Below are 16,173 nucleotides of genomic sequence, written 5' to 3' on the forward strand. Positions count from 1 at the left end.
ATTTTTCCATGAGATTTTCCCCATCGAGCAAATGGAAGACTGAGGAATATTTCCTAACCAAGACAGATGGTAACATCCTATGCAAAAATCTAAAATTGATCTCGTATAAAAAACCCATTCAAAACCATCTTTCTTGACATGAATATGCTTGAAAGCTCCTTTTATAAATCATTTTTTCATATTTGGATCCTCAGATCTTTGTAGAGATGTCAAAATGGATTAATTTAACTTGTCTTAAACTGGCATACAAATGTGTTGGGTTAAATTGGATTCATTTTTTATATTAGATTGAAAATGTCACAATTTATTCCTAATTGATTGTGGGTGGGGTTGGTTTAATATGCCAGAATTAAACACAAAAAGTTATTAAAAAAATGGGTGATTCTTAATTAAGATGATATGTCAAATAAATAATTTAAACATAATTTAAACACAAAAATTTATTGAAAATGTTTATTTTTTTTTTGAAATAGATGATTATTTTAATAATTTTATTTTTAAGTGTGTTTGTGTAAACTGTTTGTTTTTAAAAAAAATAGTTTTTTGCTTATTTAAAAATAAATTCTATTTGCTTCTTAAATAAACGTTCATATAAAAAAATTATTTTTTAAAAGTTTAAACCAACTGACTCAATATCACAATCATAAGAATCTCATCCTGCTAAATTGTCCCATACATGTTTCTTTAAGTTATTATCAATAGTTAAATAAATGTAATGTAGAGAAAAATAAATGAAATTCATAATGTAATCCACCAAACATCATGTCAAACAAAATCATATTTAATCAAACAATCCATCAAAACATTAAAAAAAAAAAACTCAACCCAGCAACACACAACTCAATTTAATCTATCATTTTGACTAGTTGAATCCACCAGCTATGTGAGCTAGGTTATTATATTAACTAAAGCATCGAAACACATAATCTAATCCAACCTTGTTTTGATGGGTTTAATGGATTAATTTGTCATGTTCCACTCATTTTTGGTATCACTCAATATTTGTAAAGTTTAAAATATTCATCAAATCAAATTAAGTTAACTTGACCAATCCAACCATCTAAATCAAATTAATAAATTTTATTTAGATTGATATGATTAACCAATTCTTTTCACTATAAATTCAAATCAAATCATAAAGAGAAATACTAGAAATATTTTTTCTCACTCTTTTTAAATTTCTCTTTATTTCTAGTTGATTTTTTTAGAATCTCTAATTGTGATAGATTTTGTTTCTCATTTAATTACTCTTTATTGATTTAGAAGTAAAATTTGTCAAAATTAATATTTTTTAATGAATTTTGATCAATATTGTCCTCACTCCTCCCAATCATATAGTATATTGAATGATAGACATCATCACACTAGGCGGTTTCAAAGGTTGAGAAAAAGGAATGAAATATCTTTCAACTTCCAACATCCAAGTGGCGATTTTATTAATAACTTAATGCAGCATACACTCATAAAATAAAATAAAAGGTTTAACGAAAAAAAATTGAATGACGAAAATGAGAAGAATACCAGGGAAAAGAAAAATGTATTTAAACTAATAAAAAAAATATTCTATTTCCATTCCATCACGAGGAATAAACAGAGTGGATAAATAAAAGAAATAGTATAATAATAAAATATTCTACATGGAGAAAAAAACAGAGTGAAGAACGAATGAGGAAGACGGCACGTGCGGAGTCTAGTACGGAGTTTTGTTACCAATGGAGAAGGGTACGTGGACGAATAGAAACGCAGGAACTGATCAGATCTCAGTGCCTACCTCCCATCCACGAACTCAGAGTTTGATGTCCACGTGTCGATCTCTGCGCGATACCTTTCGCTGCAATTCCAAATAACATAACATAAAATAAAATATTAATTAAAGAAAAAAAGGAAAACTTGTGCCGCAGAGTTGAGTTCGACGGAAAAAGAAGCCTCTGGAAAGTCCTAAAAATCCCAACCGCAGAGGTGAACAGAAAACTCCGAAAATTTGGTTCTCTGATTACCCCTGGCTTAGCTGGATGTGGATGCTAAAATAGTTCTAATTTCTGTTTTTTCTTTTCTTCTAGTTCCGTAGCTTTTTTTTTTTTAATTTCTTTGATTTATGTAATTTAAGGTTTGGAATAGAGTTGCTATTTGTCTGTTTTTGATTTATGATATGCTTTGTGATTTTTTTTCCCATTTTTTTTCTTCTGGCAACAGGCCAGTAATGGTTGCATAGTTTAGTTTTTGTGATTTTATTTTATTAATGATGTGGCATAGCAATAGAGTTGGTGCTATAATTTGTTGCCAAAGAAATTTCTTCTATTTAAATTCGCTGTCTATTGTGAACTTGAGCTTGGGATGAGCTTCTACGTTCTAGATCTTCAACTTTTAGCGTTTGCCTCTTTTGTTTGTGTTTTATTTTTGGGAATTTATTGTGGTGTATCTTACTGGAAAATATTGTGGTATAAGATCATAAATGAGTAGAAATTCAGCTTTCTGGGATTTTGAGGGTTCTGGTTGTTCAAAACAAAAGAGGATAGTTATGATTGCTATGAGGGGCTTCTTTCATGAGAAAGGGAATGTGATTTATAGGCAAATGACATGGTCACCTATGTTTGGTTATAGCATATGATGATAGGGCATAGGTATGGTTATATAAATCTCCCCGGCTAATTTGTTGTTCTGTTAAACACATTTGTTATTGGTCAAAGCTAAGTTGGCATCATTAGGAATGACAAGCATCTTTATGTTTGTAGGGGTGTTGAAATAGGAACAGTTTGGGTCCTGTTTTGTAAAGTACCAAAAGTTAAGGCTATAGTGTTTCTTCGACTGAAAAGGGGTAGAGGATTTAGACTACATTTGTTTTCTCGTTGGGTTTGAGGCAGCATGCATTACAAGGCCCATCCAACGGCTGTACGTAGAAGGAGGGGGGGAGATCCGTTGGTGAGCATCTGTTCGCAGGCTTCCCAATGGATCTCCTAACATGCACTTAATTGAACTATTTGACAAATTCCTTCTGTTTGAACTGAACTCTCCTAATTGGACAAGATTATACTGATGATGAACAATGATGTCATTAAAGGAAAAACATATTTTCATATCATACCAGGCAACCTATGTTGTCTGGTATGATATGACAATCATTTCCAGGGAATATTAACAATATATTTACTCAATATTGTCATTAAAGGAAAAATATTTTTCTTCCATTCTACTTGCATCACTTTGTTTTACCTCTCTATGTAAGTTATTGAAATCTCTGAAATGATTATCACCTTTTTTGTTACACTATTTATTAGGTTTGATGATATGTTTTGTGAGGATTAATTATTATGTCCTTTGATGCCAGGTTATCTTATATAATCTTCTAATTATCTGTCTTGATGTTACATTATGTCTCAGGGTAGGGAGGACTTGCTAAATCTGAACCAGAAAGAGAGAACAAAGAAGGCTAATAAACCTGAAGATCTGTTTTCTCCATGTGATAGTGACTCATGCAAAGAACATAAAAACCTAACTAACATCAGATAATACAAGGATGTCTGATCATTGTTTGAAGAGCAGCAAAGTAGATTCTAGTAGTAGTGAGCTTTGTGCTGATGATACCATCTTAGGAGACAAGTGTGTGGTGGAGGATGACAGTGTGTCTCAATATTCAATCAATCACATATCTCAAACCGACAATGAACTCAGCTTTCTTGATAATGATGGGTGGCTCGATATCGGAAACTTTGAAGATGTTGATAGGATGATGTTGTAAGAAATTCTCCTATGTGACTGAAGTATTTTCACCATTCACTTTGAATGATATGCTAATCAATTCATCATTATCACCATAACTATCTAAATCTTATTTTTAAAATTGCAGAAGCTGTGACTTGACATTTGGAATGGGGAGCCTCAATAATGAAGAGGAGTTCTGCTGGCTCCGGTCTTCGCAAGGAACTGAAGGATCTGATGATGCATTGAAGTCTGCGTTCAAGTTTTCATCTGCTGAAGCAAGTCCGTTGAAAAGTATATCTGATTATAATATAGACACAAATGAAAACATGGAAGGTCTGCCAATTAATGACGGGAACGTTAAAGCATCTCCTATTGATAAAAAATTGAGGTCTCCAATGAATGCCAATCATGATGGAATTCCTTCTTCACTATCAACATTCCATGAATCAGCCATGAAATCTGGTAATGCAGATGACTTGATGGCGAAACTAAAGGTTGGCTACCCCTCATTTTTTTTTGCTATTTTGATTTTCAAATTGGGTTGAGGTTCTGAATTTGAAATTATGTTGTGACAATTCTCTGTGGATTCTTTTATCAAAATACACACATGGAGACAAACATAAACTCATAAAATTGACCCCTCAAAGGCATATAACGCAATAAGTTTGATATTTGCCTCTAACCTTGTGAAAGTATTAATGCCATTGAATTTAGTAATTGAAGTCTGATATTATGAAAATGCTATGATGTAGGCACTAGACCTGACTGCATTCGGCAATTCAATGCTTTAATGTCAGTATTTATGTACTCAAATTCAATTCAGTGGATATTCAAATAGCTTCTTCATAGAATTACCACTTCAAAAAAGGTTTATACTGTATAAACTCAAATATATTTCTATCATCGTTGACTCCTAAAACATAATTTTAGGAATTGATAAAACTAACGTATGTCAGTGCTAGAACCCAGAAGGCTCTTCGCTATGCAAAGGTATGGAGGAGGGTCATTGCGTGCAGCCTTACCCTTGCGTATGCAAAGAGGCTATTTCCGGATTTGAACCCATGACCAATTGGTCACCAAGGCTCAACTTTACCGTTGCACCAAGGCTTGTCCACAATTTTAGGAATTGATATTCTATAGAAATTGAAATCCCTAAACATTTTAGTTTATATTCATGTTCTAGGAATTTGTATCCTAATTTGAGTTGTAACCAATAATAAGTGTGCAACAAAGGGAATCAAGTAGTTACTTATTTTGTTTGATGTAAATTGTGTTTTTCAATAATGGAAAACTGGCCTTGACCAGTAGGCAATACTCAATTTCAGCTGCTTAATTCTTTGAGTGATCTGTTGCATTCATCTGACATATGGTTTTTAGTAATAGTGAACAAATCTGACTGGCCAGTCTATTTAATTCAGGTGAACTTAAACAAATAATTTGTCTCTTAATCTGGATATCACAAACAGCCTCTTTATATGACAGATGCAAGGAAACCTGTCAAAAACATCCGCAGGAAAGAGAAAAACTGGCTACTTAGAACATGCTGATTCTGATCTTCCTTATGCTCAAGTGGAGCAATATGTAAATCTGAAGCAATCTTTTGGAGCCTCTTCCAGTGGGGTCACTTCACAGGATAGCATCCACAAACACAGACCAGACATGGATTCTAATTCTTTAGGAAATATACAGATACAAACTGACCTGATGGACCCAGACTATTGTCATACTTCTAATTACACTTCCCTCTTTGCAACCTTGTCTGGATCTAGGTCTGAACATGATGGACATCCATCTCCTTCTTTTAAAGAATCGTCATTTGCATCAAACATGGAGAGTTCTCATGCTCATAATTTGGATGCTGTTTCCTTGACAACAAAAGATGAGAGAGAAAATTTATATTTTTGCCATGATGCACAGCTAATAAGTCCAAGGTTTAAAAGTGAAAATATGGAAAATCCCGTGCCATTCAAAAGTCCAGGTTCAGCTCAGAAGGTAGGCCATCAGTTTGAAAATGAGAATGAAGGCCATAGTGAAGTCGGAGAAATTAGCATAAGATTTTCACAAGAAATAGACTCATCAAATGTGCAGGAAAGCTCATCTATGAGCTCTGCACTGGACGAAGCCTCACTTGAAGCAACTAGCTTTCGCCAACTGCAACAGGTCATGGATCAGGTATTTTAATATTTTGCAATGTTAAAGTTTGATTCTGTATTATTTTCTTGGACTATGAAATCAAAATTAACTTACCAGCAACTGGCTAATTTTGGTTTATTCATCATGATGGATTTTCTTGCCGGGGCTGTGTTAACATAACATCTCCAATTTTGCTTGGCCGTATAAATGTTGTAAATTTGGTGCTACTGAAACACCGTATGATAGGAAGGTAGCTGCCAGTGTCAACCAAAATCCTGGGATCTGGCTCTTTTTTATCTGAAAATTTTCATGCAGTGGGATTTGGTTTTTCAAAAATTAGAATGCACGTTAAAGGGAAAAGTATCGAGTTATAACCTTTGATTAGAAAATCAATGGCTGTGTTTGAGATAAACTACATGCACATGTTTAACAAACTATTGTTAAATTTATTCTCATGATTTCCCAATCAACAGTTATTACTTTGCACTATTTATTCTTCAGTACACCCCTCATTCTAATGAACTAAACCTATGTTGTGATGCTAAGAAAGTTAATGCTTATGTATCCTTATTGCTGGAAATCTATTTATCAATTGATTAAAAAATACTTTCCATAACGTAAAGTTCACTTGGTTGCAGTTGGATATTAGAACTAAACTATGCATAAGGGACAGTCTATACCGCTTGGCTAAAAGTGCTGAGCAAAGACATAATGATACCAATGCAAGTGGTCAAATTGGTGATGATGTTGAAGCCTGCAAAGCAGTAATGATACAGGACTCAACCAGGTATCACTCCATTGATTTCTTGTTCAAATTGATATTTCTCTTGGGTCTTGACTTCTAGGCAACCCCCATAGACACAATGCAATGCTGGTGCGACGTAATTTTGAGTAGGCTTGTTGTTTGCTTATATGCCACTTTTAATGTACTCAAACACATAATATATTCTTTTTAATTTTTAGTCATCAGGTTTATATATGGACATGTGAAAAGTGAAATATTCATGAAACGGAAAATAAAATATTTTTATGTGAAAGGACAGTATTGTGAGTTAACATATGTTGTTAGATAAAACCTTTATTACAGTATATCCATGCTGCCCTTTCCCTCCCACCCCCTTTTCAAGGCATGGAAAATTTAACCACCTTAATTGGCTACGGCCTAGGTAGATACACCCAAATTGGTATATCATAATATGAAAACACTGTTCTGGCCAAATAACTTCAAGTGTTTGAACCTATGGTAAATGCTGAAGGCACATGCTCTCTTTTTCCTGAATTTAATGCTTTAAATATTCTTGTAATTTTTTTTATAAGCTAAATTATATCAAACAGAAACTTACATTGAGCATAAGAATTTCTCAACCCAAGTTTATATCAATTACAGACATTTTGGCACACAGCTGAAATATTCTTGTAGTCTCGACTCAAATGTCTTACCTATTGCACTAAGAAAAAGGAACAGAGCCTTGCATCTTATTTCCTAGTTTGTTTCTTTTAAAAACCTTTCCTTACATCACTAGAACTTCATTTCAACCATTGATTTGAATCCCAACAATAGTACAGGTAGCATTGACGTAAAAGTACCGGGTTTTAAATGAGTGCATTGTAGAAGAATGGAATATGGGAGATGATATAAAAAGTCTCAAGATTGACAGAGCTCAATACTAGATGTTAGTAAGTAGTTAAGTTGATATATCTGGCACTACCAGACCATATTTGGTATCATATGCTATTAGGAATCTCACTGGCATGCTAGGAATGATAAATAGCCACTCACCAGTAAGGGGAGTGTTTTAAGTTTTAACAATCTCATATTGGTTGTGTTGTAGGTATTTTAAATTAATGCCTATTTTTAATTACCAAATTTTTAGTCTTACTTTAGAAAGTGACTAATCTGCTTAACTTATGCTTAGCCTTTACAATTTGATGCTTTGCACATCTTTATGTATAAAGTAATAATATTCAGAAATTGTTCCTTCAAGTTTTGTTTTATTTTTCTCTGGTTAAAATTTAAATGTGAATTAATTGGAGCCTTTTAAAACATCCAGGTTTGCATTTATTTGAAACTTCTGCTCTTCCTTTCACTTGAAATATTCTGCAACCTATCTTGAACTTGGAAGTTCGTCTTAGGATGTGAGTTATATTTAAAAAAATATATAATTTTTTTTTATTGTTACGATGGACAATGAAGTTTCTTAATAGAAAGGAGAGGAAGAACACAATTTTATGTTTTCCCTCCGTTCTTTGTTCTTTGTTCTTAGCTCCTATCCAGTATTAATATCTGTAGAAATACGATTTTTATCTATTAATCTTTTTTATAACATCTTCAGGTGTACGGGATTCATGAATATTGAAACTGATACGAATCCCATCGATCGAACTATAGCACACTTACTGTTTCACAGGCCTTCAGATCCATCAATGTTGCCCCATAATGATCCTTTACCTTTCAAATCCAGTTCCATGGTATTCTTTAATCAATTGTTAACATGCTTTAACTAACAAAGTAGATAAATTGTTTTTTGTTGGTAGTCTCATTTTCTGGTTTAACTGACAGTTACATGGATCGGTGATCAATCCAGCAGTAGAAGTGACTGAGAAACAGGTTTTTCAGGAAGAATCTTCTACTGGATTAGAAAAGTCGTCTTAAAGGGTAACATCTTCTGAAAAGAGAAACAATGTCTTACGTCTTATTTTAAAGTTAGTCATTGTATCATATCATATATGATGTATAATTATTCGGAGACTTGCTCAGATCCCTTTGTTAGTGATTCATTTTTTTGCATCCGATACCATTATATTGGTGCATAAATGGGGCTGATCATCAATATAAAGGGAGCGTATGAGATTTTTTTCACGTGAAACTGAAAGATATAATTTTCTAGTGTAGGTTTCTTTTATTTATCAGTAAAGAAATTCATCTTAGTTGATTATGAATTATCGTAATTTTTATAATATTATCTTCAATTTTCACGGATTAAAAAAAAGAGACTATAATGAGACTTTATCATCTTAGTTGATTATGAATTATCGTAAATTCATCTTAGTTGGTTTTCTATTTTGATTCTTTCGAACAAATTATCCTTTTCTTGAAATAATATACTATTAATAACTGATCTGTTATTCACAAAAAATAAATAAATTAATAACTCATTTGCTATTTACAATAAATAAATAAATTAATAACTCATCTGCCAAAAAAGAAATTTAATTTTACTATACAGCCCCTAATAGAAGGGGGAAGGATAAAATTGAAAAAAAATAATAAATATTTTTTATATTATAAAATGACATAATTTATAAATAAAACGAAATAACAGTTATTCCAAGATAGGGGGAGTAAATTCAAAAATAGCATCCATTTTTTTGTATTTCGTATGTAGATTTTTATAAACAATCCAAATCTCGTATTTAGGCACTGCATTTTGGCCAATGATAAGTTCTCAATTTCACTTCAACTGACCTATATATAAATTGCCTGCACAGCTTTCGTCTATGTCAACTACTTTTAATCCTCTTAATAGCTTGTTCGTTAAAGATTAAATTTGGAAAGAAAAATTCATATTTTAAATATTCTCTCAGAAAACTGATAGAATAAGAGGATGTCTAAGGTGGATCACTATGCACAACTAATAATGACTCTAGATTAATTTATGATGCAGAGTCTTATTATACAGCCTCTGTACCGAAACTTCATCATTCTTACTTTTCTTCCTTCTCCGACCACTCTTCCACCGCCTCCGGTGGCTCTGTCGAGACGCACCCACCACCGCCCACAAACGTCGCCGTCTCCCACCAACCCTCCTCCACTTCCCTCTCCGCCTTCATCCCCAAATTCCACACCCCCACCGATGGTAAAAGAATGTGGAGCAGAGAAGAACTCCACTGAACCCCACGCCGGGTTGCATGCAAATTCCGACCCTTTCTTCAAAGATACACAAACCACAGTCTCTCTCCAATTTCCCTAACATAAAAACCCACTTTTCCCTACCAATGTTTTCTTTGAATGCAAACATGATGGCACAATACTCCCTACGGTGATTGAGAAAGGAATAGAAATTTTGTGTGTTGAATTGTAAAGGAGTGGTTCTTATTGGAATCTTTGTACATTATTTTTTTTCCGAACCACAATTTCTTTCAGTTGATTGTGTTGTGCAATTTCTTTAACTTTGAATTGGGTTGCATCTTAATTTTGATGGCTTGAATGTTCTTCTCTGTTATTAATTTTGAATTGGGTTGCTTTCTGAATTTGAGTATGGCTTCTCCATCTGATTTCCATCACTGCTTTTATGAATCTAATTTGTTGTTTTGTTTCATCTAAAACAATCTTGGATCTGATTTTGGGGAAGGAGCGCTGCCTGTAGCGTTTGGGGGCGGTGGAAGAGTGGGCGGAGAAGGAGGAAGGATAAAGTTTTAGTACTGAGGGCGCTGTTGGTGGGTGGTGATGGGTGCGTCTCGACGGAGTCGTCGGAGGTGGTGGAAGAGTGGCCGGAGACGTGGAGGACTCCAGGAGAAAGAAGGGTAAAGGTTCAGTACAGATGGTATATAAGACGACTTTGCACCATAGGTTTATCTAAGTTATTATTGGTGGTGCACATTGGATCACTTATAAAAGTAATCCACCTTAGATATCGTCATAAAATAAATAATTATTTTTAAAAATAAATTAAACCAAACATACACTTAAATGGTAATCTCGTCTTGTGTTATGTCCACACATGCAAGGATGCACACACCAAACAAACTTCATAATTTGAATATTTGCCGAAGAATAGGACAGTTGTTCTTTTTTTTTAATTTAAAATAACTAAAAAATTGAAATGAATTTTGAAATATTTCTTAAAATTCATCTTAAAAATGTTTTTTAAGTTTTTTTTTTTAATTATGCAACATGCCCTAAAAATTGCATTTCTGAAGGAACAATTCTTGTATGATTACAACACATAAAAACAATAGTGACATTTAGTAGTCATGTTTAGATTCAAGAGAGTCAAAAGAGATTTCTCTCTTATCGAACAAAAATCTAACTTCAGCTACTAATAATACCATAATTTTAGAGCCATATGTAGCAACTTGTACCTGCTGGCATTGATAACGACGAAGTTAATTTGTTGATTTAACAGCATAGTCCTAAACACATCACATTCTACCAGGTAACTGGTAACATACAAGAACACATAATGCTAATCAAACTGTTGCCTTAGATGCATCTCTGTTTCACTTTTCCAGGTTGCATGGGATGATTGACCCTTCATCCTTTTAGATTTTTCCTTATCTTTGACAGTTGATCCTTTCTTCTTGGATTCTGCGCTTGTATCATCCTTTGGAGGGCGATCACCACATACAGGGCAGACCATTCCGCGTGCATTGGAGTAGGTCTTGGGAATCCCACACTGCAAACACATTCTGCAGAGAAAGTGAAGTACTTAGACTACCAGCAGCAAAAAGAAAAATCTATCCATGAATATGAGATAGAGTAGAACTGTTGAATTTAGAGGAAGATAGAACTCTGAATATTTTAGAGAGAATTTAGGAAATGAGAATGCTTTACCATTCAAGTAAATGTCTTACATAGGTTCTGCAAATCATCCATATATATAGACTCCTAGATAGACTTAGTGGAGACTGTTTACTAGACTAATATGAATCGAATGCAACTCACAAGACACTTAGTGATACATGAACATACCATTTCCTAAGTGCATTAACTGTTATTATTTCCATCACCTACTGTGAACTCGCAAAGGAGCTTTTATTTTATGTACAGACCTACGTACAGCACTACTTAATAAGGAATAATGCATACCTTAAAAGGTCTGCAGCATCTTCAGCATTAGGATTTGTTGCAGTCGGCACCCGCTTGCCTCCTTCTGATGTGCCCAAGGCAGCTGATGTTGGTGGTTGGCTACCATTGATGTCACTTCTTACTCGCTCATGAATCCCAACCAGTTGAGGTTTTGCCTCTACCACTGCACCTATATAAAATGTATCATAAATGAATAGTCTTTCAAAATGTATGGGAATGTAAATCTATACTTATTGAACAAGATTAAACCCGCAAAAAGCAAAAAAAAAAAAAAATGAGGATTCTTCACTTTATTACCAGCTGAGTTAACATGTCACAGCACTGTAATAATCCCTAAGAAAAAATGATTTTAACTGCCCATTAGTTGTTTTCCCTGGTAAAAGTGCATTTAAGATGTCAACTGAAGCAACAACACCCAGAAGCCTTTTGAAAGGGAAACAGCCTTTTAAACTTGATAGGCAGTCATGCAATTAATTTATTTAGTTTTCTTTTAAAAAATAAAGCCAAAATCAGAAACATTTCTATCTTTTGTGTGTGCATGTAAAAGGGTGATTTATTTAGGAAAAGATCTATATCAATGTTATCAGTGGCAGATGGCGGAAGGCCAAAAATTCCGCCTTATAGACACGCAATTGCAGCCAATGGCACCGCTATAGCAGGCCTCCCTTCACAAATTGCCTATGGTGGTTGGCAAAAATCTGCCACGCCATTCCGATATATCAGCCACGGCGCTGCCATTTAACAACACTGATCTGTATAAGTATATTCTTAAAAAAAAAAACCACAAAGAAACAGCAAAAAAGTCGAGCTACCTAAATCCTTGGCACTTGTTTTAATTTTTTTTATATTATCAGAAGTCTCAATTTTCAATTGATGATGGAAGGCTCAACAATCAATTTTTTACAGGGGGATCAGCACATGATAAGAAGTTGAAAAATACAAGTTTTTATTAAAAAAAAGGAAGTAATTATTATATCGAAAACACAACAATCATTCAATGCTTGATTTTTAAGTAATTAGAAGAATTTTAATAGGGTATATGTAATGCTTTCCAATATGTGTCCATGGGCACCCAATAGAAGCCCTATTTTATATGACATTTAAGTTTGATGTTCTGAATCTGATGATCATTACTTCCAATATGTGTCCATGGGCACTCAATTTTTTACAGGGGGGTCAGCACATGACAAGAAGTTGAAAAATACAAGTTTTTATTAAAAAAGGAAGTAACTATTATATCGAAAACACAACAATCATTCAATGTTTGATTTTTAAGTAATTAGAAGCATTTTAATAGGGTATATGTAATGCTTTCCAATATGTGTCCATGGGCACCCAATAGAAGCCCTATTTTATATAACATTTAAGTTTGATGTTCTGAATCTGATGATCATTAACCTTAAAACCTAACTTATATAAATCAAAGACTAACATAGAGAAACTTTTAGTATAAAAAAGGATTTTATTAATTTTAATCCCGGTACCATTCATGACAAAAATTGCACAAGAGGACACCAATCAAATAATATGCCATGTTAAAAATCAACATCTTTTACGGAACTGACTGGTGTTGTTGTGTGACTTCTGAAGTGATCAATTAATGTGCCAGTCAACAAAGTTAAATCCACACGATAAACAATTTTCTTTAGAAGCAATTGTACATTTGTACAGCAGGAAACTATATCTGCCATTCACATAGATGACCATATTAACCCGGGGTTATAGCACGGACACGCCTCCTTATTTTTATTTTATCGACGATGTTAGTTGTTACTTGTTAGTTTGTTGGTTTTTATTAGCAGGAGGATTTAAACCCACAACCTTTATTCCCCTCCCTTCTCCTTTCACTACCGAGTCAGCCTTGTATCTCCACATGCATCCTTATTTCAATCCAACCGAAAATTAGGCTCAACAGCTGAACTTATACAAGTGAGTGAATTAACAAAATATCAAGTAACAACTCGACAAACCAGAAAAATATTTGCAATTCAAGTGTCAATAGCCACACCAAATTCACTGAATACTCTTTCTAGTTGTACACTATAACAGATCTAACTCTAAGTATGCAAGGAAAAGCTTCCCAAAAATCAATGCCAAGTGCCAGCGTCCCATGAATAGCAGAATGTATGTAACGTTGATAAAAAAAAATTTGAGACTTCAAAGTGAATTCTTGCTTTGCTTACATAACACCTACACCTACCCTCCAAATCAAGCATACCCTTTTACACCAAGAGGCCAGGGATTAATAATTTTCCACTTTAAATTCTCCACTTTAAATCTTTTCAATATTAGAGAAATTAATAATTTTTTAATAAAAAAGGACAGGGATTCTACTTCTAAGCTCTTAATTTCCCCTAATCCTCATTAACCAAACAAAATAAAATAAAATTCCCAAGTAAAAAAAAAAATGGTGCAATGAATATAACCTGTGGGTAAATCCTTCTTGTTCTTGCGGCGCCTCCTATTGGCATGCTTCCCTTGTTGCTCATCAGCGTCTCTTGAAGGTTTGTACTCTTCCACACTATTGTTCAGAAATTGGGGCGGTCCTGCAATCTTCGTTAGGGCAACAACAGAAGATTCAATAACGAAGGGGCAAATTCAGCAATTCAAGAGGGGTGGATGAGATGGAAGTTAGTTACTTCGGAGAAAGCATCGAATGCAGAAGGAAGACCCGAGGCGGAAGGAGGATTCGGAACGTGGTCGAAGATGGATCTGTCGCCAAGAGAAGGGTGGTTTGCGGCGGTGATGGTGCCAGCGGCGGCGTCGTCGTCGTCGGAATCTTCGAGGTCGGAATTGTGGGGTTGGGGTTGGTCTTCGTCTTGTTCCTCTTCTGCGGAAGAATAGCCTTGAATAAGAGACAAGCTCATTGTGTTTGACTCGAATGAACGAACGAACCCTACTCCTCTATTGCTGTAACACTACAGTCTCAGTTCTCACCCAATTCAATACATCAACCATGGACATGGCTATGTGACTGTCTCGGATTTGGCACTCGTTGATTTATTTATTTTCTAGTAACATTGCAGGGACAAATTTTTTTTTTTTTTTCTAGTGTTTTTTCATTTTGCTGGGTTAAGCTTGAATATCTTTCAAAACTTTCACTTGTTTCTTCTGTGAAATATTATATTTTAGTCATAATAATTATAAGAGGAAAATGATTATTGGTCAGTATAAAAAGTTTTGTAGATAATAAATAATTATTTTAAAATATAATTTAAATTATAATTTATGATTGAATTTTCTCACATCACTATTAACACCAAAATTTATTAATACATGCGCATTAAACTTTAGTTACAAAGGTTTAATGTATATAATTGATGACATTTTATCAAACCTGTCACAATGATTTTATCTTATTAGACACTTGCATAATAATTTTAAGAAACATTTTCTTAACAAATATTGTGAATAACTGTCAAAAATCACGTATTCTTTTGGAAAAAATAATGGCTTACCTAGGATAAAAGAAATGGATGATTAAATTTGCTGCAATACAACATTAGTTTATTAGGTTTGTTTCTGCCTTAGATATTGTAATGTATTTAGTGTTTTTAATTTTTTTTAGGTACGCACATGAATAATTGACACATGTTGGTTTGCAAAAGAATTTTTAACCATAATAATTGGTTCTAAAAATCAAGCTTATGAAAAGTGTGAATGGTGGATTCGTGTTTTTGTCGATTCCTCCGGTGTGAAAGAAAAGAATAAAAACATTGCATGGAAATACAATTTTTGGTTATAACAAGCTCAACAAGTCTAATAAGGTGGCTAATTATTAAAAAAAAAATTCAAAAGTAGGCGTTAAACTCTAATTCTCGATATCTTTGATTAAACGAAAACAACTCGTGCATTAGTTGCTCTACACATTAGGGGGTCTTCAATTTATTTAATTTATTTGTCTAAAAATTGTAGAATGAAAGATAACCTAATAGGAATATATTAAACAAAACGTCAATAACATGTTAGAACAACCTACATTGTCCACTTAGAGGATTACTCTACAGTTCGAAACCACATATAATATAATTTTACTGGGTTTCAGTTACTTAATTAGCTCTTAGCACTAGAGGATTTTTTCTTGAAGAGGATCGTCCATCAAAAAAGAAAATAGCATATGGGGGCATGAGCACACATGGCACACCCATGGGGAAGTGAAAAATTGTTCTAGATCTTAACTACTAACAATTAGATGGGCAAAGAAATTATCATTTGTATCAGTTCATTGAATTTCACAATAATTAATTTAAAAATAATATTTAATCTAATCATTGTGTATACATAAAGAAAAAATAATTTTGAGAGTATTTGTTTTATCGAATTATTTTTCATTCCCAAGAATTACATCTTCAGAAATATTATAATTAAAAATGTTATTTTTTTTCTCATATATAAAAATGTGTTTGGTTAATTTAAAACGTTCCTTAAAATATTTTTTTAAGTTTTATGATAATAATTGAAAAATAAAAATAAAAATGAAACTTATGATGAAATTAAAAAATAATTTGTCATATTTCAATGCAAATGTTACT

The 16,173-nt window shown here is 33.4% G+C and overlaps 2 protein-coding genes across 4 annotated transcripts; one reads left to right on the forward strand and one right to left on the reverse strand.

Moving 5' to 3' along the window:
• The first annotated feature begins 1,805 nt into the window (after positions 1 to 1,805).
• Positions 1,806 to 10,841, forward strand: LOC100800895 (protein LNK1). 2 transcript variants are annotated; one of them, XR_001389415.2, is made up of 7 exons: positions 1,806 to 1,959; positions 3,379 to 3,732; positions 3,845 to 4,193; positions 5,182 to 5,871; positions 6,471 to 6,619; positions 7,884 to 7,968; positions 8,166 to 8,301. XR_001389415.2 is itself a non-coding variant. In XM_006584923.3 (7 exons), the coding sequence occupies exons 2-7, from the start codon at positions 3,515 to 3,517 to the stop codon at positions 8,483 to 8,485; spliced, it is 1,635 nt and encodes a 544-aa protein (XP_006584986.1). In that variant the 5' UTR covers positions 1,806 to 1,959; positions 3,379 to 3,514; the 3' UTR covers positions 8,486 to 10,841. The 2 variants fall into 2 exon arrangements, 1 of the variants encoding a protein (XP_006584986.1); XM_006584923.3 differs by lacking the exon at positions 7,884 to 7,968 and adding an exon at positions 8,393 to 10,841.
• Positions 10,842 to 10,899: 58 nt separating this feature from the next.
• Positions 10,900 to 14,705, reverse strand: LOC100780521 (uncharacterized). 2 transcript variants are annotated; one of them, XM_003530989.5, is made up of 4 exons: positions 14,281 to 14,705; positions 14,068 to 14,194; positions 11,642 to 11,810; positions 10,900 to 11,241 (listed from the first exon to the last, which is right to left on the reverse strand). In XM_003530989.5, the coding sequence occupies exons 1-4, from the start codon at positions 14,506 to 14,508 to the stop codon at positions 11,019 to 11,021; spliced, it is 747 nt and encodes a 248-aa protein (XP_003531037.1). In that variant the 5' UTR covers positions 14,509 to 14,705; the 3' UTR covers positions 10,900 to 11,018. The 2 variants fall into 2 exon arrangements, with proteins under 2 accessions (XP_003531037.1, XP_006584987.1); XM_006584924.4 differs by having other exon boundaries at positions 11,642 to 11,804; positions 14,281 to 14,696.
• Positions 14,706 to 16,173: the final 1,468 nt, after the last annotated feature.

The sequence above is a fragment of the Glycine max genome, chromosome 8, assembly GCF_000004515.6.
Source record: "Glycine max cultivar Williams 82 chromosome 8, Glycine_max_v4.0, whole genome shotgun sequence".
NCBI lineage: Eukaryota > Viridiplantae > Streptophyta > Magnoliopsida > Fabales > Fabaceae > Glycine > Glycine max.

Excerpts from the sequence above, each read along its gene's own strand:
- LOC100800895 (XM_006584923.3), top strand. The coding sequence starts at position 3,515 with ATGTCTGATCATTGTTTGAAGAGCAGCAAAGTAGATTCTAGTAGTAGT. Across the intron at positions 5,872-6,470 it reads TGCAACAGGTCATGGATCAG|TTGGATATTAGAACTAAACT; the intron begins GTATTTTAATAT and ends ACTTGGTTGCAG. Across the intron at positions 6,620-8,165 it reads ATGATACAGGACTCAACCAG|GTGTACGGGATTCATGAATA; the intron begins GTATCACTCCAT and ends TAACATCTTCAG.
- LOC100780521 (XM_003530989.5), bottom strand. The coding sequence starts at position 14,508 with ATGAGCTTGTCTCTTATTCAAGGCTATTCTTCCGCAGAAGAGGAACAA. Across the intron at positions 11,811-14,067 it reads CAAGAAGGATTTACCCACAG|GTGCAGTGGTAGAGGCAAAA; the intron begins GTTATATTCATT and ends CATTTTATATAG. Across the intron at positions 11,242-11,641 it reads GATGCTGCAGACCTTTTAAG|AATGTGTTTGCAGTGTGGGA; the intron begins GTATGCATTATT and ends CTTTCTCTGCAG.